General features: G+C 53.7%; 6 protein-coding genes across 6 annotated transcripts; 5 read left to right on the top strand and 1 right to left on the bottom strand.

Annotated features, from left to right (window-relative positions):
• Window positions 1–272: 272 nt before the first annotated feature.
• Window positions 273–2,434, top strand: SPSK_07159 (acetoacetyl-CoA synthetase; the record flags this gene model as incomplete). Its single annotated transcript, XM_016733826.1, has 2 exons — window positions 273–2,248; window positions 2,320–2,434. 2 exons carry the CDS (start codon window positions 273–275, stop codon window positions 2,432–2,434), a joined length of 2,091 nt encoding a protein of 696 aa, XP_016590478.1.
• Window positions 2,435–2,684: 250 nt separating this feature from the next.
• Window positions 2,685–2,975, top strand: SPSK_08182 (uncharacterized protein; the record flags this gene model as incomplete). The annotated part of the gene is made up of 1 exon (XM_016734820.1): window positions 2,685–2,975. The coding sequence occupies one exon, from the start codon at window positions 2,685–2,687 to the stop codon at window positions 2,973–2,975; it is 291 nt and encodes a 96-aa protein (XP_016590477.1).
• Window positions 2,976–6,593: 3,618 nt separating this feature from the next.
• SPSK_07459 (guanine nucleotide binding protein (G protein), beta 1) lies at window positions 6,594–8,111 on the top strand (the record flags this gene model as incomplete). Its single annotated transcript, XM_016734121.1, has 5 exons — window positions 6,594–6,723; window positions 6,872–7,590; window positions 7,718–7,807; window positions 7,897–8,025; window positions 8,091–8,111. The coding sequence occupies 5 exons, from the start codon at window positions 6,594–6,596 to the stop codon at window positions 8,109–8,111; spliced, it is 1,089 nt and encodes a 362-aa protein (XP_016590476.1).
• A 5,604-nt stretch (window positions 8,112–13,715) lies between these two features.
• Window positions 13,716–14,719, top strand: SPSK_07761 (phosducin; the record flags this gene model as incomplete). Its single annotated transcript, XM_016734417.1, has 2 exons — window positions 13,716–14,366; window positions 14,456–14,719. 2 exons carry the CDS (start codon window positions 13,716–13,718, stop codon window positions 14,717–14,719), a joined length of 915 nt encoding a protein of 304 aa, XP_016590475.1.
• Window positions 14,720–19,462: 4,743 nt separating this feature from the next.
• Window positions 19,463–20,385, top strand: SPSK_07810 (uncharacterized protein; the record flags this gene model as incomplete). Its single annotated transcript, XM_016734465.1, has 2 exons — window positions 19,463–19,804; window positions 19,876–20,385. 2 exons carry the CDS (start codon window positions 19,463–19,465, stop codon window positions 20,383–20,385), a joined length of 852 nt encoding a protein of 283 aa, XP_016590474.1.
• A 343-nt stretch (window positions 20,386–20,728) lies between these two features.
• On the bottom strand, window positions 20,729–21,785 carry SPSK_07728 (uncharacterized protein; the record flags this gene model as incomplete). The annotated part of the gene is made up of 3 exons (XM_016734385.1): window positions 20,729–21,421; window positions 21,484–21,663; window positions 21,723–21,785. 3 exons carry the CDS (start codon window positions 21,783–21,785, stop codon window positions 20,729–20,731), a joined length of 936 nt encoding a protein of 311 aa, XP_016590473.1.
• Window positions 21,786–23,108: the final 1,323 nt, after the last annotated feature.

Genomic DNA, 23,108 nt, shown 5'->3' with positions numbered 1-23,108 from the left:
TCGTGACTTGGTTCCTGGCCTTTCCGTCGTGCCTTCCCCACAATCTGCAAGGGCAGCACCATAGGAAGCAGCTACGAAGCCGAACTATCTTCCCGTCGGCTGTATAATATTTCAGTTCCTGTCACAGTTCTCAAAAGCGCCAGGCTGCAGCTCCGGCGCTGCCAATTTGCAAACTTGCACACATCACCACACGCAGCACACGGGCACCCGTACACACAATTCCAACTTGCACGAGGAAGCACAGCTCACGCATACACACACGCTCAGCGAGCATGGCTGGCCCCTCTGCCACAGCCTCGCCGGCTCCTGAGGAGCTCTGGCGGCACCCGAACCCTCAACAAACACCCATGTTCCAGTTCCTGGAGACTGTCAACAAGAAGCATGGGCTCAAGCTGACCAACTACCCTGACCTGCACCGCTGGTCCGTTGACAGCCTCGCCGACTTCTGGGCGGCCGTCTGGGACTATGTTGGAATCACGGCCTCGAAACCATACGACACGGTCCTGCCGACTACGACCATGTACCCACGGCCCGACTTCTTCCAGGGTGCCCGCCTCAACTTTGCCGAGAACATGCTGTTCCCTGCCGGTGTCGAAGTGGACCCGTCTGCCACCGCTCTGATCACAATGACCGAAGCTTGGGACGCCCTGGGCTCGGAGGAGATGACATGGGCCACGCTGCGCGACCGAGTCCGCCGATGTGCTGCCCAATTGCGTTCACCGGCCATCGGCGTGCACGACGGTGATGTCGTGGCAGGGTTCATTGGTAACCATGCCGATGCTATTGTCACCATGCTCGCGGCCGCTTCCATTGGTGCTGTCTGGACGTCCATCAGCCCCGACAACGGCGTGAGCGCTGTGCTGGACCGTCTTGTGCGCGTCAAGCCCAAGGTTCTTTTTTCGGACCACGTTTCCATGTACAACGGGAAGTTGTGGCCCAGCACAGACAAAACGCTGCAGATTGTCGACGCGCTGAGCGACGGTGGACATCTAAAGGCCGTGATTATTGTTGACTCCGTCAAGTACCCCGACCACCAACCGACAGAGGCCAGCCTTGGCCTCGAAACTCTGCGGAGCAAGGTCGCTGTAGCGGAGGCGTACGGCACCTTCCTGGCGAGCGCGCCAGATGAGCCGCTGCGCTTTGAGCCGCTGCCACCCTCGCACCCCCTGTACATCCTCTACTCTAGTGGCACGACCGGCCTGCCGAAGGCCATCATCCACACAGCGCTGGGTACACTCATCCAGCACAAGAAAGAGCTTGCCCTGCACTGTTCCATAGGCCCCAAGTCGCGCATGCTCTACTACACGACCACATCCTGGATGATGTGGCACTGGAGCGTTGCGGCGCTGTCGGTCGGGGCATCGTTGGTGCTGTACATGGGCTCGCCTTTCCGGCCACAAGGTGAACTGTCGTTACCCAAGGTGCTGTCCGACAAGCGCGTGACACACTTCGGTACCTCTGCAGCGTATCTCATTGCACTTGAGTCAAAGCAGGTCAAGATCTCCTCCGACCCCTCCATTGACCTGTCTGCCCTCGAGGCTATCTACTCGACCGCCTCGCCACTGCCGCCGTCGACCTTCGCATACGTGTACGAGACGTTCCCCAAGCGGGTCCACCTTGCCTCGATTACGGGTGGCACAGACATCATTTCGTTGTTCGGCGGACCATGCCCGCTCCTTCCAGTCACAGCGGGCGCGGTGCAGTGCGCCGGCCTCGGCATGGCCATTGCCGTCGCCGATTCGGCATCTGCCTTTGACGATCCTAAGCTCGTTCCGGCCGGCGAAGAGGGCGATCTCGTGTGCATCAAGCCCTTCCCTTGCGAGCCCCTGACCTTTTACGACGGCAACGAAAAGTACCGCGCCGCCTACTTTGAGCGCTTTCACGGCTGGTGGCACCACGGTGACTTTGTCCGCCTCGAAGGCGCCGACAACCAGTCGCTGGTCATGCTGGGCCGGTCTGACGGCGTCCTCAAACCTTCGGGCGTGCGTTTTGGCAGTGCCGAGATCTACAACATCATCACACGCTTCTTTGCCAGCGAGGTCGAGGACTCGCTGTGTGTCGGACGGCGACGGGCCCAGGATACGGACGAGACGGTGTGCCTGTTCGTTATCGCGACGCCAGGCGGTGTCACATTCGATGACCTCCGCAACCGCATCAAGACGACCATACGAAAAGAGCTGAGTCCCCGGCACGTGCCCGGGATCATTGAGGAGTGCAGTGGCATTCCGCGGACAAGCAATGGCAAGAAGTATGTCACCAGCGGCGTATGGCGTCCTCCCATGCATATATTTGTGTGAGTAATGCGCTAACCACTCCTAGGATCGAGGTTGCCGTTAAGCAGATTCTATCCGGCATGCAGGTCAAGACGAATGCCAGCGTTGCCAACCCCGAGACCCTCGACTGGTTCCGTGCTTGGGCTGACTCGCACAGGTAAATAACTTGGTTATATGACGTACATGGTCTAGAGGTTACTTAGATAAAAGCCAATGAAAATAAAAGCCAAGCTTGGAGCCGGTATGTTTTTGGCAAAATAACAACAGTCTGAAGAGGCAGAGATGCATCACTCGAAACGAGAACAAGCCTGCCTGTTCAAGTTTCAGTCTTCCATTGCTGCTCATAATTTCTCCCCGCGGGCCGCTCCACCCGCAAACGCACACATCGTTTGTCGCCATTAGCCCGCCGGCATGTTCAACCCGCCTGCCCATCCAAGACCTGTTCAAGACGGGACCGACAGCTTGCCCGACGAGGCTCACAGGTGGGCCGCTGATCTCAGCGTCCAGATGGAAAGATGGAAAGCTACGGCCGATGAGAAGTATCACGGGCTGTCAAAGAATCCAACAGAGCCAGCGGATCAGTACCGACATAGGCGCGGCGCAAAACCCAGGGCGCGGGTGCGCTTGGTTGATAGACAGCCGCGTATCAGACCTTCAGGAGAAAACGGTGAATCAGAGCTAAAGGAATGGAGACTGGGGTAAAAAAAAAAATAGGGAAGGAAGAGAAAGAAAAGCCGAATAAATCAATAAAATACAAAAACACACAAAGTACAAGCCGAAAGGCAAAATATCAAGACGAAAATAGAGGGTCACGTTAGCTGCGAAGAAGTCGAGGATCATGGACAATCAATGGGGCTCTATGGAGTAAAAACTTCCCTTCACTGGGGTCAGGCCCTGTAGATGACCATTCCCTCCTGCTTCTCCTGTCGCTCCTGATGGACCCCCCTGCCAATCCCCCATCCTGTCGCAACCCAGACAACAAATCTCCCCTCCAGCTGTTCAGGCTAGGCTCGAAATGGCAACCAGCCTTAAGGTACCCGGGGGCCCAGTCCACCACAGCGACATACATTTTACAGGGCCCAATACAAGCATTCTTCGGGCGACCAAACGTTTTGATTGTACATGTATACGGCGCGATGTTGCACTGAAGGATGCTGAGAAAGCAACAGCGTATATTTCGTATGCCGTAATACTTACTGTCCGTTCGTCTTCAGTAAGGCAACGGCCCTCCTCTACTTCGTACATTGGCGTCGTACCTTCCTTCAAGAGACAAAAATTACGTCGCGACTCGGGATGTGGGCCCTCTTCCAGCTATTTAGCAAGCTAATCACCGGAAAAAAAGAAAAGAATAGACGAAAAATAAAATAGGGGCCGTTGTCCCTCCCACCAACGAAAGACAAAAGCACCGCAAGTTGGCTCGTTGGGTATTTGGAGCAGATCGAAGTCGACGACAAACGAGACAACGGAAACAAACAAAGGGTGAGACGAGCAAAGAATAAAGTGTCCGTAGCCGTTGTGTTATGTCACGACAGCAATGCACGGGCCATTTAAGCCTGGGCCGCCCCTTCCCTGAGCATCAGTGTGGGCACATCTCTTCCGTCCTGTCTCAACGTCCCTCCTTCCGGGAAAGGGCGATCGCTGCTGCATTTGAGACATGTCGGCGAGTGCCTACAATCGTCCACCGTCGATGCTTGCACGGTATTTTACGGCACACCGAGCTAGAGGCATTGGTATTTTGTCTTCTGAGAAAGAAGTCACATCTCACAAACGTACTTTCAGCGATATATGAGGAGTAAAAACGACGTAAGCAATGCCAGGCCAGGCACTAACGTCGTTCCAGTCCCGGGGTCTCGGCGCGTTCTAAAGTGCAGAGCTTCCGACAAGAGATCACAAAAAAGAGCTAGGAACACAAAACCGTCACGGACAGCCTTTAATCAGGCAGCTTAATGAGCCTTTGCGGTCTTGGTTGTTGACAGAGTCCTGCGCCAGTTGCGCCTGTTGCTTCTCTGCCCTGTCTTGCCTGCATCTGGCTGGCTGTTTGTGTCCAGTCCCCCATCGCTGCGTGTGGCGAGCATCGGACACTGACGAGACTGAGTATTGCTCCGTACGGCGAATGCCTGTCCATATCCTTCTCTGGTCGATGGGTTCAGAATGTGAGACACCCACACCTCTCTGTTGGCCGTTGCTGCCAATGATTTGCCCACTTTGATCGTCTGTTTGTGTCTGTAGTTCCTTTTTTGTCTCCCGATCCTTCGATTTTTTGTCGGCTCCCGCGCAGGGGCCACATAGATGTCATGCATTTGATCTGTTCGCGTCTGTCCTGTGTCGTCTGCCTCGCCTGGTCAACTTTCGCCTTCTGCTTTTGTAATGCATCTCCCCTTTTCCCGCGTCTCGTCAACTGGGCCCCTTGCATTTGCTTCGCCTTAGCGTGCGTAAATTAAAATACCCGACGCGCCGTCTACTGCTACTCTAATCTGGTTTTTCTTACTGGCGGCGCGACTGAGCTTCCGGTCCAACAGCGACCGGTCTCGTTGCACAGAGATATTCCTGGCCCGTCTCCTATCTTGCCTGAAAAATTGGACAAGGACGCTCCCAAAATATAGCCACAGCCGTTTAACTGCATGCACCGCAAGCAAGGCCAGGCTCTACCTGGATCGCCTGGCTGCAAGTTGTGCAGAAATGATGTCCAGAGAGTTGACAGCGCCACAGAAACGACAAGCGACAGCGGCAGACCGGCAAGGCAGAGTGCTGCACGTTCATTGACCGGACTATTCAATCCTCTGTTCTCACGAAATGGACAGATACGACAGATACTCCGCATCATAAGGGTCTTGAGATAATACTGGGTTTCTTTCTGAATAGGAAATATCGCGGAGAACGGAGTAATAGAACAAACTGTTAACTCTAGCTCTCACCGTCAATAGTGCATCATTAGCTGCTCTTTTCGGCGCACAGGACGCAACGTGTATGCACAGTGTACTTACTGCGGACCGAGAAGCACAACACAGCTAGAAATGGCGCTCATTAGCCAGCTGCACTGTGCGAAAAGCACCAGTGGTTGCACAGAGCTCTCTCACAATCCATTCAGCAACCATTGTGCAAGTGCGTTCTCCAGGAAAGAGCTGTCCTCCACCGCCTTGGCAGCTCGCCTGAAAGACCCACCCGCTCTACCCTCCACGGCCCCTAAACCGCGTTGTCGGTGGCACTTTCCTCTCACCCCCCAATCTCCCCTTCGTTCCTTCCCTTTCTACGCTAAACCCCCCCTCCCTTTTGGGAGATCTCCTCGTTGCACCCGCAAACCTCCTGCACGTCGTAAAACACCACCTCGACCGCGCATTGCATTTCCTCCCCTTCCCCTTTTGCATTTGGGAGCCCCAAAGGATAATTAGCGTATGCTGAACGCCTACCAGAAGAGGGAAAGAACCCACATTGCTTGTCGAACCAGCACTGGCCTCCTTCCCAGTAAGCTTGTACGCGGCCGTTATTGTCGGTCGTTGTTTCCTCTCCATCCCGTCCGTTGCAGCCGCAGTTGCTGCTTTATTCTTCCGGTCAGAACAATTAGCATATTGTTTTCTTTTCTTTCCATCTTCACCCCTCGATCCACATCTCTCGACAATTCTCCTCTTACAGCGGTCACCAGCTCTCACGAACGTCGACCGCTCACCAAAAGCGAATGTCCTCTCTGTCTGTCCGCTTACTGCCATCGCCGTTTCGTCGCTTTGGTCAACCCTGGTCGCCAACTAACCTCCTTGTGGTGCTTGCCCTCCGTTGAATCGCCCTCTTATTTCCCTGCTCTCCACTTTTTTACCATCTGGTGGCTGCGACTGGGCGAAAACAGCCTTCGCTCGCTCGTCTTACCACTTTGGCACACCGTTTTCCTCTGCTAAAATCCCCCCTTTCAAAGGCCATCCAATTCCTCACCTCCTCCCCTTCCCGTAGCGCACAGTGGGCGTCGCCCTTTATTTTCTCTGTTGTTCCTGTTCGCCCATTCCAATCCACCCCCTTTCGTCTCTTGCCTGCCTTTTCGCAACGAATCAACGGCAGCTCTCCTGAACGAACCACGAAAGAGCAAAGAAACGAGAAGCCTGCGCTTCGAACAGCCAAGAGATCCGAATCCTTTGGAGGCTCTCTTTTTTTTTGTTCTATTTCGCATGATATTCTCGCCAACCTGATTCATCAAATCGTCGGCTCCCAATTGACCGCACCCCGTCAGCTCTGCTTCACCTGACGACCAGCGATCTTCGCCTTTTTCTACCTCGTCGCGCCCACCACTTTACCGACATTGACACTCTCTTCCCAACCATCATCAAACAGCCAACAATGGACTCGCAACGGCAAAGCGACGTGTCGCCGGAGGCGATGCAGGCACGGATCCAGCAAGCACGCCGTGAGGCCGAGACGCTGAAAGACCGCATCAAGAGAAAGAAGGATGAGCTCGCCGATACAACACGTTAGTCATATCCTCAACCTGGTTCTAGTGTCCAATGCTCTCTTCTCGCGTACCTTTTACATGGCGTTTTGGGCCCTCGTGATGGGAAGCTTTGCGTGATGGCCCTGGTCGTGTTCCCTCCCCCTTTGCTAACCTTGCTACCGTCTAGTTCGCGCTGTTGCTCAGCAGGCGCACGAGCCGATCTCGCGGAACCAGATGATGAAGCCGAAGCGCACTCTCAAGGGCCATCTGGCCAAGATTTATGCCATGCACTGGTCCACCGACCGGAGACACCTCGTGTCCGCCTCGCAGGACGGCAAGCTGATCATCTGGGACGCCTACACAACCAACAAAGTCCACGCCATTCCCCTGCGCTCGTCGTGGGTCATGACCTGCGCGTATGCTCCGAGTGGCAACTACGTTGCCTGCGGTGGTCTCGACAACATCTGCTCCATCTACAACCTCAACCAGAACCGTGACGGTCCCACTCGTGTTGCTCGCGAACTGTCTGGCCACGCCGGCTACCTCTCGTGCTGTCGCTTCATCAACGACCGCAGCATCCTGACCTCGTCCGGCGACATGACCTGCATGAAGTGGGACATTGAGACCGGCACGCGTGTGGTCGAGTTTGCCGATCACCTGGGCGACGTCATGAGCATCAGCTTGAACCCGACCAACCAGAACACCTTCATCTCTGGTGCGTGCGACGCTTTCGCCAAGCTGTGGGATATCCGCGCCGGCAAGGCCGTCCAGACATTCGCCGGCCACGAGTCCGACATCAACGCCATCCAGTTCTTCCCTGACGGCCACTCGTTTGTGACTGGCTCCGACGACGCCACTTGCCGTCTGTTCGATATCCGTGCCGATCGCGAGCTCAACGTCTACGGTGTATGTCCTTTTGTCGTTTTGCCTACTTCTTCCACTTTCTGGTGTCATATACGGGGTGTTCGCTTGCGGCCCGTATTTGTGCTCTTGATGAACGGTATACAGATGCTAACCGATATGTCGTGTTCAGTCCGAGTCCATTCTTTGCGGTATCACGTCGGTCGCCACCTCAGTGTCTGGCCGTTTACTGTTCGCGGGCTACGACGATTTCGAGTGCAAGGTAAGACACGTCCTTCTCCAACTGTGCTACATACCGCATTGGTGGCATTGTCTCTGTTGTCTTCTCATTTGTCTTTTCAGTGCTAACAGTTCCGTCAGGTCTGGGATGTCACGCGCGGCGAGAAGGTCGGCTCTCTTGTCGGCCACGAGAACCGTGTAAGCTGCCTGGGTGTCAGCAACGACGGCATCAGCCTGTGCACAGGCTCGTGGGATTCCTCGGTCAGTATTTTCCTCTTTATTTTGCAATACCCTGCCTCGGTCACATATTGCTAACAACCACATAGCTGAAGATCTGGGCTTACTAAGGCAATTGCCTATAACGACGAGACGAATGCCTCATTTGTTTGATATTGTTCCGACAACGAACCACGTTTGCCACAAATTTCGCTCTATCGATCTACAACAATATAAAAAAGCGACGAAAACGGGGGACCGCCACCCCCGAGACATCTGGAGAAGGCGACGAATATATAGCGACATTATATTCAGACGGGATCGACGAACGAATATTCCCAAAATCTATTGTCGATACACTGCTAACAATTCGATACGGGTTCTCTCCGTATGGTTGGCATAACTGGAACAAATTTGGGCTAATGCACAGCTTTTACAAGCGAACCTTTTCCGATTTGTTTGCATAGCGGCCAGTCCACGGCAGTCTGTCCCGCCCCGACTTTTCAATTCCACATTAGCGGCTGTTGACGTTGAATATGGGAAGCAGCAAGTGCTGTTATTATTTCGTTTTCTTCTTCTCTTTTTGTTCGCATACATCCAAATCCACAATGCACGAGTTGAAGCAGCGTCCCAGCCTTGCCGCTGCGACGCTTCTCTTCGGGTCCTTGTTGGCTCACTTATTTCCTGTGCTCTTGTTTCCTCTGTTTTGTCTGCTAAAAGGGTCTCTTTTTATTCCTTGCCTTTGCTCTGTCATAATTCGGCTCAACTGTTTTCATCTCGTGTATGTTCTGTTCTTCTCTTGAACTTTGTCTCCTTTTTACTTCTTCCTCTGTTCTATATTCCCTTTTTTTATTCATCCTCTGTCTTTGTGTCTTGTTCAAGACGATCTTTCCTCTTGTATAGTTGGCCGGTGTAACACGACACGAGTGCCCAGTTTTCTTGTTCCCTCGACCTTTGACGTTTTACTCATTTTACATCCACCTTCTTCTTTCCATTACTCCTCCCTCTTTCGCTCCGCCGTCCGACCGCTACCTTCTATCTACTAGAAGCTCACACCACCACTCTAACGATATCCTTTTATTACTTGATCTGTTTCGTTTGTCGTTAAAAAATAACTTATTTGTACCAACTCGAAAAATTGTCTTACTGTGATATTGATGACAACCACTGTGTACTGATGTTTCTCTCCCGATGTGCTTCGTCATTCTGGTGCATCAACTTGCTTGCTTCGTATTTGTGGCTAGTGATAATCGTTTCCTGGACTCTATAGTCTTGTGTTCCTTGCATATAAGAACTCCATCAGCTCAGCAGCCTCCTATGCTCCTGGTTGACGATGTCCAAACAGCTCCTCTGCGCAAGACGTACTCATATACGTAAGGACACACTTGAAAGTGGGTAGACACCCGCGGTATACTGTATCCTCGTGGCCGACCGGTTGGACAGAGTGCGGCTGATGATAGCGTATTGATGCCAGCACGTCACAGTTAAATATATGGTGTACATTGAATGCCCGGGCATGAATGACGTTGCAAGTTCATGTTTATGTACTTTTTCTCCGTGGTTTCGACAATTCTCAGTCTTGTCGGCCAATCTCGTCAAAGCGGATGTCTATCGTTTAGTACCTGCAGTGGCTTGATTTATTTATCTATTTGAAAATTGAAGGTTAAAATAAACTTTAGGGGAACAGCGAAATTCTATGTAGTTGTTTATTTTTCATGGAAAACGGCAATTCCAATAGGAGTGAGCATGGCAATATTAGTGATACGTAGTTCACACTTAATCATACCGACGAACGATATGATCGTTAAATGGTGTTGTCCTACTCAAGGTTCAAAGCCTGCGTCTGGACAAACACGACATATCATACCAAGGATCATGACAATCAGTGTTTGGGTACGATCTTAAACCACACTTATTCTTGTCTTGTTTTGGATTAAATGCTTGATAGGCAAACGAAACTTCCTCTATTCGTTCCGCCCTCGACCTTGATCATGCTCCGCCTGGCTTGGTTATGATGGTCTGTTCCAGCGTGCATCGCGCTGTTGGTTTCAGCCCAAGGGACGAGGGACGAGGCTCGTGGTCCTTGGCCAGGGCAAGACCAGGCTCCCTTTTACCCAGTATTGATGCTATCCTCTTCCCAACTACTTTAAATGGACACATAGATGAACAGAAACTAGATCGGTCATATCCGTAAAGAACCCACCGCCTCGCATTTCCGTCATGGTCGGCTGCGTTATAGTGTGAATGAATACTGTACGGACTAGTCAAGTGAGAACAAGTGAGAACAAGTAAGAAGTATACGACCCAGTGTGCGGCGCCTTTTATGTAGCTTGCTCTCTTGCATCGTAGATCTGTCATCCTACGCCTACTCGAGCCGTATGACAATGCTTTCCCGGCCCTGTGCATGCATTATTTGCATGTGGAATATACACCGGTCCCATATGTCGTACTCATCTGTACGTCGTGCTACGAAAAGAAGATGGCACACGCCGTACGAAGTCCTCCGTACAGGGGCCCTGAATTGCCAAGACGTTGAGATGCTGTCGCTGTTTGTCGCCGGTTCCACAGAGCATCAAAACCACACAGTTGTATTCATTCCGTTTGCCTTATGGTGCGTCGTATCACTCGATTAATCGAAAAGCAAAACAGGCCATGCACAGTTCGCCATTTTGTCAGGCATGGGAAAATGCCAATGGGACAATCCCCAAAGTTCAAGGGTTTCGTAATGTCTCTGGTCAGCTCTGGACAGCACAATGTCTCGATTGCTTTTTCTTGTCTTTCCTTATACGTCCCGTCATATTTTCCGTTGTCCGTATGTTTGTCGTACTCCTTTTCGATCCTTTTTCTGGCCAGACCAGCTCTCGCTTCCTTTTCCCATTCCAGTGTCCTGATCGACAGAACATCTCTCCCTTTCCTGCCCCCCTCTCCCGTACATGTACTCCGTACCCTTGAGAGCCTGTCAATGGATCCTGTAACACGCTAAAGCATACGAAAAAGGCGGAGAGTGGGCAAATGCTCCGCCGCCCGACAGCCACAAACATCGCCAAAACGAAATAGGAGAGCAAAATATATGACAACTACTAGCAGGGGTCTTGAGAAGGAAAGGCCAGGGGTTAGCCAAGACGAAAGAGCACTAGAAGGCGAAGTGCCGATCGAACATTAGGGTTTTCTGTTCACGAGGAACGTCGAGAGAACATCCTTCCTTGTCGTGGTGGATCACTCGTGACGCATGCATTTTCAGTGTCCTCGACTACGTGCTCCGTACTTTGTTCGACGTCCACACACGCATCTTTCTGCTCATTTCCTTTCAGCATCCACAATAGCAACGCCTTGACCAACCTGTGATCTGACTCCATTAGGTTATGCTCTTCGTCACCTTTTTCTGCTTGCCCTGTGACTCCGAGCTTGCCCTCACTTGCTGCTGCTGCCTCGGCAGCCCATCGCATCCATGTTCTCCGTAAAAAAGAAAAAAAAAATACAAGAAATACTTCGTAGCCACCAGTCCAATGTCGCCAAATATTTGGACCGGTCTTGTCGAGTGCGCTAGTGTTTGGTTGCGAATATCGACGCGTATCGTGACCCGTTGTCTTAAGTGCATATCGACCGGTGTGTTGTTGGTGCCGACAAAGAAGAGGTTGTGCGTAGGCGCCTGCATTTATCCTTCACGACAACATTGTATCCCCGTAATTGCAGTACTTGCAAGTCGCCCATCGCACCTGCATCGTCCTCATCTCCTCGCCGCAGTTGCCGTATCTTGATCGATGGTTGACAAATCCCTGCTGCCACGCGAAAGGCAGGCACGGCACGCCAAAATGAGGAAGGCGCGGCCAAGCGAGGAACAAAAAAGGAGATAAGAAGAAAATACCACCAGGCCGCCAGCGGTATCCTACCCACTATCTTCAGCGGGCGCCCCGCTGGAGCACCGTTATTTTGTGGCTATCAGCACTGTTTATTTATCGTTATTAAACATGCAGCGCCTGCCTTCTGTGTGTTCCACCTGCTTCTGCCGTCTTTCCACATTTGGTTCCTGCCGCAATTTGGATCTCCAATCTACACAAGACGCAAGGCAGCCCTTTCCGTGGCACATAGAATGTCAATATTGTCCTTTGCTCTTTCCTCGTGCATGGTCTAAATGAAAAACCTGTTGACCTCATTTATTTCTTTGGCGCCTTCCGACCCCGTTGACATCGCCATTTGCTCTTCTCTTCTCATCCATTGTCACCTCTCGTTGCCAACCCCAATCTGCCTCCTTTCCTCGGCCTTGCACCATCTTTTGCAACCGTCGACCCGTTTATTGCCCGACCCAGAGTTGCGCATGACATTTAGCACGCACCACACGGCAGCCCCAACCCCCCTGGCGCCACTGAAGCGACGTCGTACCGAGACATCGAACCTCCACGCGGCCGCACGACAAAGCCAAACTGACATTCGCTTATGCTCCCCACAACACAAGCCTTCTTCACACGGCATCAAACCACGCATTCGGTTGTGGTCCTCGTTCCTCACACGCGAATACGCAACACTTGAAGACTGCGACCTCGCTCTCGCCGACGCCACGCTGCTAGAACCCCCCCAACTGTTCTGAAACAGCCTGACGCATCCCAGGGGTTCAGCCTGCGCTGCTCATCCAAGCCAGAAAGGATCGTCCCTGACGCAGTAGTCGTGTTTTCACCCTTGTCCCAGTCGAATACGATCCTCACTCTGGGCTTGGCCTTTTCCCCCTGCGACGTACGTCAGGCGTGGGAGAAACAAAACAGCAGGCACAAGCCACTCGCAAATCCTTCTCCTGTGCTTTTCTCTCGCATCCTCGTTACTCTTCTCTCGCCTGAGCAAAACCTCGGAACTTCCCTGTCGAACACGGACGTTTCGACATTCCCATCCTTTGACTGCTTTTGCACGCCTCCTTTTCCCACATTCTTGCACGCTCGCGTCTCCCACGGCCACACCGAGCTTCGAGCCCGCGTTCCATTCCTCACGGCCACTTCTTCAGCCGCCGCATAGCTCTCGATTCCTTATCTGTTGTATTTCTACCTGTTGTATCTTGATCCAGCCGAGCGGTTAGCTTCACGTCCGTGGATCCCCTGCCTCTCATTCCCCCCTTTCTCCCTTCCCGCAAAGTCAACAAGTCAACCCGCTTCTCGCGTGGTTATTGTCTCTTTTCGTGGCATCCACGTTTCTTGCGCCTCGTGGAAATAGGCGCTTCGTTACACGCCCGCCCTTCTTCCCGTCCAACAGTTGTTTCCGTCTTTCTGTTGGACGTCCTTTGTTGGCCTCAGCCTCTGTTTATTCTCCATTTCATTCATCCCTTCCATTACTGAAAAAGGGCTTTGTTGTTTTGCCGTACCCCATTAGGGAACTCTGCCAAACACCGCATGCTCTCTGCTCAAAACACCTTTTCTTACACGTTGCTGCAGCCATTCGCTGACTTGGCACCGGCATCTTCCACTTCTTCCTTCCTCCACTGCTTCGGACACACCCCCGCCGTTCGAGGGCCTGCTTGGTTTTGCCTTGTCTAGACCGCTCATCCTGTGCCTTGCTTTGCTTTTGTTTTGTGCCTAGCAAGACTCTCCGGTATTTTCACATCACCCCCCCTTGTACCCTTTTTGCTCCGCTACTTGCATGTCACTACTTAAAGCGGAGTGACCCCTGCTCACACTATCGCCACCTTCTTGGTTCCCTTTTCTCCTCTTCTTTCTCTTCTCTTTTTCCTTTTTCTTTCTTTTCTTTCTTTCGTCATGTCACAAACCGAAGCCCAGGCGGAGTTCCAACAGCTTGTCGATAAAAGCAGCCAAGGCTCCGAAGAAGACCGCCACCTACACCCCGAAGATCGTCTCGCCTACAAACAAGAAGCTGCATCTGCCGGCATTGACGACGTTGACGAAGAAGAACAGTACCGTGCGAAGCAAATTGACGCCGCCATGCGTATGCCGTCCCACAGTGCTGCTGGCGCAGACACATATGGCTACAATCTGCCCCCAGCATCTTTCGACTCGGGTCGTGCCACGGGTGTCAAGGGTGTCATTGCCGATGCCCGGAATTACGAGCTGGCCCGCAAGGCTACCTTTATGAACCGTGTCCGCAGTGCCCGCCGGAGTGTGTTTGGCCTCGGACATGTCAGCAACGATTCCGTCGACAACGACAAGAAAAGCGATCTCTCATCGGAGGAGGACGAGGACGAGGAGTCGTTCCTGGCACAGTGGCGTGACTCCCGCCGCCGGGAATTGGAGGGCGACGCACGGCCTGGTGCGCACATCCGCACACGGCGGACGTCACCAAGCGTCCGCTTATATGGTCGCCTCGACACCGTCGACGCTCTCGGCTACCTGGACGCCATTGAGAAGGTCGGCCGGGAGACCGTTGTTGTCGTTTTTGTCTATGATGACGAGGTATGTATTCCGATGTTGCACCACGCCGTTGCTTCTGTACGACAGTACCGTACTGCCGCACCGAACAATCAATGCTAACAACCTGCCAGTGCCAAGTATCCAGCGCTATCGAGCAAGCTCTGCGGCCTCTGGTCTCGGCGTTCCCCGCCGTCCACTTTGTCAAGGTCCACTACGACGACATTGAGTTTGACAACGCCGCCGTCCCCGCGATCCTGGCCTACCGCAACCAGGGCGACCTGTTCGCCAACCTGACAGGCCTGATCGAGATGCTACCGGGTGAAGACAAGGATGACGATGACGCATTTAGTAGCGAGAACCTGCAGAAGCTCCTGCATTCTAAGGACATTCTGTAAATGCCTTCCATCGCCGACTATTTGTTGTTCTTGATTCCCCATTACGCTATCCTGTCTTTTTTTTTTTTTCGTTTTGCGATACCTCTCTCTTCGCCCCTCCGTTTACATTACTCATGGTTTCTATATTTTGGGAATGGTTTTTTTCTATTTTTTCATTCTACTATACTACCTAGGAGACCAGCCTCCTCATAATGGCTGCTTGACGATACCGGGATTTCATTTTTCATTTTTGTCACAATTCGTTCTGATTTCTGAATTTCGTTTGGGATTGGGTGTCTGATTTTGTTTCATTCCACTTTATGCGTGTTATACTGGGATGTATCTGAGGCTATTGAAGTACGGCTATTGTGCACGTATGGGTGGGAAATTTGGCCAAAAATGAATAACCTGCCAATCTAAAAGCAGTAGGCCGTTCAAATATAAAGTTTCTACGTTCAAAGGTCATTGATAATGTATTCACTCTAGTGAGCTGTCTCAAGAGTCGTACGGTGTCCAGCTGCATGAAGTAGGTTTTTTAGTCGTAGATACGACAGGAGTTGTCAACAAGAGACGACAGGTCACGTGCCGCAAACAATCTTCACGTTTACCGCTCTACACGATAGTCACAACTGTTTGGCCACTCAAACCATGGAAAAGTCGGACTAGATGATGTCCTGGTTCTATTTATTTGTGCTGCCCGACTCTTGCACTCAAAATGCAAATGAAGAGATGGTGACGCGTTAAAGCTCGTTGCGGCCATGTTGCCTCGTCCCAACCTGTGAGCCATATGCCCTTGAGTGAATCACTTGCATTCTCAGCGATATGATCAATGTCACTTGTGGGCACTGCCTTTCCTTATTGGTATTTATTTTTGTATTGCGTTCCTCTTTGGAACATGCTATCTAATAGTAGTTTGTTTTCTACTATGGTCATAGGCTGGCCTTCTTTGTTAACACCAACCCAAATTGCCTTTCATGATAAGATCTTCCAACTCATAGTACCAATGAAATCAATCATGACAACTGAACACTCAGTTGTATATAACAGACAAAACAAAAATAAACGCTTCAATCATAGAAAATTCATACTTCATCGCCACATATTTTTCCGTTTAGTCGAACAGGTCGTCCTCCTCGTCCATGTTGTCGCCGACGAGCTCCTCCACGGCATCCTCGTCGTCCAGCAACATGGAATCGTTTTCGGACTCGTTTTCGCTGTCGCTGTGGTTGGAGACAATCGTGATCTTGTTGTCGACGAGCTCCACATGGGCCTTCTCGCCATCACGGATGCTGCCGCGCAGGATGAGAATGGCCAGGCGGTTGAGGACCTCCTTTTCGATGAGGCGCTGCAGCGGGCGGGCGCCGTAGGCGGGAGAGTACCCGGCGTTGCCCAAGTAGTCCTTGGCTTCGTCGCTGATGACAATGTCGACGTTGCGGTTGTTGTCGTTGAGCCGTTTCTGGATTTCCCAGATGCGCAAGTCGACAATCTTGCGGATCTCCTTGCGGGTCAGCCGGTTGAAGATGACAATCGACGAAATACGGTTGAGGAACTCGGGCAAGAAGTAGCTGCGCAACGCGTTCATGACGAGCTCGCGCGTCGTCGGGTCAATTTTGCCGTCCTTGCCCGAGGGCCGCGCCAGGTATTCAGCGCCCAGGTTGGACGTCATGACCACGATGCAGTTCTTGGCGTCCACAACACGGCCCTGGCCGTCGGTGATGCGGCCGTCGTCCATGAGCTGCAGCAGCACCGTGAGCACTTCCTTGGCGGCCTTCTCCACCTCGTCAAACAACAAGATCGAGAACGGCCGGCGGCGCAGCGCCTCAGTCAGCTGTCCGCCGGCATCGTGACCGACGTAGCCGGGGGGCGCACCGATCATGCGGCTCAGCGAGTGCCGCTCTTGGTACTCGGACATGTCGAAGCGGATCATGGCCTTGCTGTCATCGAACAAAAACTCAGCCAGTGCCTTGGTCAGCAGCGTCTTACCAGTACCCGAGGGACCACAGAACAAGAAGCTGGGCGGCTGGTTGGGGTTGGCCAGGCCAGACCGCTGCAGGCGGATGGCGTTGGACACGGACTGCACTGCCTCGCGCTGGCCGACAACGACGTGGCCGAGGTGGCGTTCCATTTGCAGCAACTTCTCCTTCTCTGAGGTCTTGAGACGCGTCACGGGGATGCCGGTCCAGCGTGCCACAATCTCGTTGATCTGGTCCGGGCCAACCACATCGGTAATCATAGAGCCGCCGGTGTCGTTGGCGTTGGCGTTGAGCGCGGCATCGGCATTTGCCTTGTCCTTTTCGAGCTTGCGGATCAGGGACTCCATACTCGGGGATGGCATAGAACTGCAGGTCGGCGGCGCGGCCCGTGTCGCCCATGCGCGAGGCGTCCTCCATCTTGACCTTGAGCTGCTCCAGCTTGACCCTGGCCTCCTGGATGTCCTTGCCGCGCTTGCGCTCGCTCTCGTACTTTTCGCGGAGGGGGCGCAGCTCCTCCTCGACATTGCTGGCGTCTTGCTTGGCTTGGGCCAGACGGGTCTTGGAGGCGTCGTCTTTTTCGCGCGACAGAGCGTGGATTTCGATTTGAAGCTGGCGCAGACGCCGCTCCAGGGAGTCAATGATCTCGGGCTGCGACTCGCGCGCCACGCGCACGGCTGCTGCGGCCTCATCGATCAGGTCGACAGCCGAGTCGGGCAGGCGGCGCGAGGTGAGATAGCGCGCGGCCAGATTGGCGGACGAGACCAGGGCGCTGTCGGTGATGTTGACACCGTGGTGCACTTCGTACTTTTCCTTCAAGCCACGAAGAATGGACACGGTCTCGGGAATGGTCGGCTCCTTGACGATGACTTGCTGGAACCGGCGCTCAAAGGCGGCGTCCTTCTCAATGTACTTGCGGTACTCGGCCAGCGTCGTTGCACCAATGCAGTGCAGCTGCCCACGTGCCAGCATGGGCTTGAGCAGATTGGCGGCGTCCATGCCGCCCTCGCCGGACGAGCCGGCGCCCATGAGCAGGTGAATTTCGTCGACAAAGAGGACAATCATGTCCTTGGACTCGGTAATCTCCTTGAGGACCCCCTTCATGCGCTCTTCGAACTCGCCGCGGTACTTGCTGCCGGCGACCAGGGCACCGACGTCGAGAGACAGCAGCCGGCAGGCGGCCAGGTTGTCGGGGACATCGGCGTTGACGATGCGCTGGGCTAGGCCCTCGACGACCGTCGTCTTGCCCACACCGGGCTCACCGATGAGCACCGGGTTGTTCTTGGTCCGCCGGGAGAGGATGCGGATGACGCGGCGGATCTCTTCTTCGCGGCCAATAACCGGATCTATCTTGCCCTCACGCGCCATGCCGGTCATGTCAATCGTGAACTTGGCCAGGTTCTCGTTCTCCTGCTCCGTGTCGGCCGTCTTGGAGTCGACACGGCGCGTGCCGCGGATGGCCGTCACGGCATCCTGGACGAGCTTGGCTTTTGGGATGTTGGCCTCCTTGAGCGAGGTCTGGATGGAGCTGTCCTCGGACAGGGCGGCGATCAGATGGTCGACCGCGACGTACGAGTCTTTCTGGATCTTTTGCAGCTCGGCGGCCTTGCGGAAGACGGCGTGGAGGGACGGGGAGAAGGTGACCTGGTCTGGCGGCGGGTCCTGGCTGGGAAGGCGGACGAGGCTCTTCTTGAGTGCGCGGTCAAAGAGCTGGGGATCGCCATTGGCGCGCTCGACGACCTGGCGGAGGAAGGAGGGGTTGTTGGCACCGGCCGGCGGGTTCTGCTGGTCCTTGGACAGGTCCGGCGGGGGATCGAGGAGGGAGACTGTGAGATGAACGGGTAGCACCTGGGAGTGTGCATATTGCATGGCCAGGGCCACGGCGTCTTCGACGGCCTTTTGGGCACGGTCGGTGAAGTCCAGCTTGGACGCCATCTTGTGTGATGTGTGATTGTCGGCTAGTGGCGAGGCGGATGTGTAAAGTGTAGGTTCTGCTGTTGACAGCAGAAAGTGTTTTGGAAGCTCCCGTAGCCTGTCTCGTCGGGTTGAAGCTTCGAGAGCTGCGGGCAGTAAAGTAGCAGAGGCGGGGTATTCGACTTCACCAGCTGCCGAGATGGCACTTTCTGTAAGTGTGTCGAGAGGTATCGTGAGGTCCCAGTGGGTGGATGGGCTCAGATCGAGGTGTTTATAGAGCGAGGGGGAACAAGAGAAGAAAGGGAGAAAGAGGCAGAAAGGGGGGAGACGAAGCAAGAAATAGCGATCGATGACGACGTCAGGTTATTTATGCCCTCTGGTCAAGACTCGGAAGGTGCGGTGGTGGGACGATCTCGCTCCTGCCGTGGTGTGAGGGTGCAATGCCTCAGTAAGTGCTAGTGGATGGTAGCGTGTGCTTCTAGGCGCTGTAGCTTGCTGGAGAATGCGGGAGACTGCTGGAGATCGCTGGTAGCCGCTGGAGGCCGTGGCGGAAGGCTCTCGAAGCGCCCAGCCGATGCTAGAAACCGATCTGGTCAAGACCTGGCGGGGCACCCTTATTGGCCTGTTTTGTGGGGCACAGCTTTATTGGGCAAGGTAAGTTCTTAGGAACTTGGTTGGGCGCATACATTGTAATGACATATTGGCCTGAGGTGCACGTGACCCAATTCCAGGAAAAAACTGGAGATTGTTGATTTTTCGGCTTCACGGAAAATCCTCAGACGAGCGACGCAGCGTTGTTGTTTTCCAGCCAGGCGCGCCCACCTCCCCATTGCGACAAACGAATACACGCCTCTCTGTTCCTGAGGACGCACATGACACGATGAGCGGACCGTCAATACGAAGCCTCCGCCAATTGGCGATTGGCAGCAGCCAAGCCATGCGGCCAACGGCCCCGGCCTTTACGATCGCATCGACATCGTCACGCAACCTCACTGCCCGTTTTCTGTCCACAGCCGCAGTCCAGGCCACACGGCTACCGAAACCCAAGAAGCCAACAACACAGACCCCGAAACCGACAACACCACCCGTAGTGCCGTACAAACGGTACCGGCAACCGAAGCCAGAGCTGACCAAGTTCCCCGAAGGCCACGGCGAGCAGATCTGGGTCTACAACAACATTGTGACGAACCAGGTCGTCTACTCGCACACACCAGTCCTGAGAGTGTGTTTCACCTTTTAGTTTATTTTATTTCACTCTATTTTTTTCTCCGCGCCGACTGACACAGAGGACAGAGCAACCGCGCGCTCAAGCAGCTGCCCTTCAACGGCAAGAAGACGAAGCCGGCCAAGCTGCGCAAGGACTACTGGCGGCCCATGGCGCTGATACAGTTTGGCGAGGGCGAGGGCGTCGTGGGCCAGTCGGTGTTCCAGAAGCTGCGCGAGTTCCGGCGACTGCACGAGCTGTCGTGGGGCCACCAAAAGAACGACATGTACGCGCTGGACCGCAAGGCGCTGGGCGAGGCGCTAAACGACCAGCGGGCCAACAGCATTGCGGACATGGCAGCGGTGCTGGCGGGCGCGGGCCAGGGCAACCGGATACAGGTGCGCGGCGCGGAGGTGTCCGCGTCGACGTCGGCCGTGGTGCCGGCCGACGGCAAGCTGGCCGAGGCAATTGTGTTCTGGGCCAATGACCAGGACCGCAACATTGCCGGGTCGTGGTCGAAGAACGTGCGGCATGCGGCGGGCCTACCACCGTTGACGCGGGTCAGACAGAGCGAGGAGGAGGAGCTTCTTGCAGCATAGACTTGGAGGACGAGAGCAGTACTTGCAGTTGCAGTTTTCGCACAAAACGTGCGATGGCAAATCGTTGCATCAAAGATTCTCACGCTGGCAATGGAGCGAGAGAGTGAACAGACAGATCGTCGACTATTGTACAACAGACCATTGTATGAATTTACGGCTGCGTGACTACATCAAGTATCACATTTGGCAGTATTTGGCAAAATATGAATGACAAAAAAACGAGAAAGGGTATCCCTTCACCATAATTGCATTATCATGTGACATGTTGGGATTGATTTCTCCCATAGTAAACGCCTTTGTATTTTAAAAACGCAGTTGGACATAAAACACGTATCGGGGCAAATCAAAACTTGAGCGTAAACTGCTTCAGGTAGTCATAGTCGGGCATGTTGGTATCCACACAGTCGCGGATGATCTTCTGGCCTTTGGCACCATACTTGGACGCCCACTCGGCATCCTCCTCGTCGGCCGACGGCGTCTTCTTATGCGACGTCCGTGCCTTGAGGCCGGTGCTCGCCAGCGCGTCGTTGTGCCAGCCTGCCCACTTTTCAAAGGCTGCCGTGGCGTGGTCTTGGTGTGCTGAGTCGTCCCACTGCAGCATCTCCGGGCGGAAGTCGAGGTCGACGGCCTTGCAAAACGCCTCGATGCCCTCGGCCGGGCGGTCGAGCAGGTCGTCTGCGTCGATGATGGTGATGTCGTCGTCAGCAACCAGTCCCTGCGCGCGCAGGTAGTCAAAGAGGCGCCGCAGCTCCTTGTAGCCGGCCTCGCAGGGCATAAACTCGTTGAATTTCGTGGTCTCAACGAGAGGCGGCACTGTGCAGCGATAGTATGAGGGGATCGAGCGGCGTGGGTTGCGGATCAGGAACGCAAAGCGGAACTTTTGCAGGGCGCTGAGCGGGATGGTGGTCGGGTTAGCAGCACGATCGCCGGTCTGCTTGTCGACGCCGTTGGCCTGGTCAGCCAGAGACGGGGCCATGCTGGTTGGCTGGCCCTGGGGCGCAAACAGGTAGTAGGCCATGTCCTTGATGAAGAGTCGCTGGGGACGTTAGAGAAAGTCTGGGAGCACGCATCTACAGCAGACGACGAGAAGGTCCCTACCTTGTCTTGTTTCAGAAGGCTGTCGAGGACGTCCTTGTAGGTGGTCTTTGTGAAGCCACTCTCCTCGCGGAGCTTGGGCTCGTCGGCAAAACGAGCGCTGAGACGCTCTGGACCAAAGTAAAAGGCATCACCAAAGGGCTCATGGGCACACGAGATGTCATCCGGACGGGTCATGAAGACCTGTGAACTAGTCAAAACCTGTTTGGCTTCGCTGGCGGAGTTGCTTGTGGTGCACTTACACGCTCAAAGGCAGTCGAGCACGACCGGGGATGGGTCGCAACAAAGATGGGACGGCCGGCCATGATGATGATAAAAACAAGAAGTGCAAAATACTTGGACTTTGAGACGAGTTGCGGTGATCAAGGAACGAAGAAGAAGGAGGGAAGTCTTGATGCAAATGGAAGGTACGACAGGGAGACGAGTAGGTAGATGTCAAGAAGGGAAAGCGGGAATGAGGGAAAGAGGGAAAGAGGGAAAGAGAGAGAACATATGGAAAAGACAAGACAGATAAGAGTTCAAAAAACTACGACAATCTAAGATACAACCACTCTAATGTGTAAACCCAGATGACATGTATATACTTTCTACAGTCAGAAGCGCAACAGGGTACATCTACAGACGCAACGACAGTGCACAACACGGGCAAGAATAAATCTCTCCCCCTCTTCTAAGGCCCCCACTCGGGAATCAAGAAGGTACAGAAAACAATAAGCACTGCTTCCCTTTCCTTTGGTGATGCTGAGCTGAGCTGGCTGGCAATTACAGAAGGAGCGATGCAGCGTGTTCATCGTTTCGAGACGCTGGACGGAAGGAGCCGACACTGTACATAGCTCTTTGTACCATTCTCCAGATGACTAGCAGACAATGCGCCAAGAAAAAAAAAGGTACCTGATTTTGCCGCCGACGAGGTAGCTATACATCTGGTGGTACAAAGCTCTAGGTGTCTCTGTGAGGCACCGCCGACGTCACCACGCGGGCGGTGGCCACGCTACGCTGCATTAAGTGGACACTTGCCTTGCGGGTCGCTCTCCACATTCGTCCTGCTTCTTGGCTGGCACGAAGTGGGAGACAAAAGAATTAATAAAAGAGAAAAAAACGCAAAGGAGAAAGGCAAAATGAAAATGCATGTAACGAGTTCGGTAATTGCTTGTCTGACGAACCAATCTTGCAGTTTTGTATTAGGTGTTTGAATGCTCGTTGGTTTGCCTCTTCGTGCCTTCTTTTCACTGCCTTTTCGCTTCTTTCCGTTTTGGGCGCAATCTGGCTTCGGAGACGGCCCTGTTGAAAACTGGCGCGAAGGCCCTGTTCTTACCCTTTTCGGTGTCTGGGGGGCCTTCACTGTGGCGAGAGTCGACAAAAAAAAAAAAAAAACTCTACATCAGAAAACAAACTGCCACAGTAAGGCTGGACCATTCCAAGAACCGCACATGACCGCTGCTGTGACCGATCGGCCGTTACAAGAACGACGGCAGGCAAGACACGGAGCGCATCGGCGCCGAAGAGAAGCAGCAACAGCTGCACAAAAAGGATTCCGTGTGTCACAGTAAGATAACTGACTTTTGCAACGACTTGACACACTGCAGAATTTGCCTCACTTGTCATGGACGCCCCTTTTGCGAGAATGG

Source organism: Sporothrix schenckii (assembly GCF_000961545.1).
Source record: "Sporothrix schenckii 1099-18 chromosome Unknown Cont41, whole genome shotgun sequence".
Classification (NCBI taxonomy): Eukaryota; Fungi; Ascomycota; class Sordariomycetes; order Ophiostomatales; family Ophiostomataceae; genus Sporothrix; species Sporothrix schenckii.
Note: the sequence above shows the minus strand (reverse complement) of the source record. Positions and strands in the feature narration are given on the sequence as shown.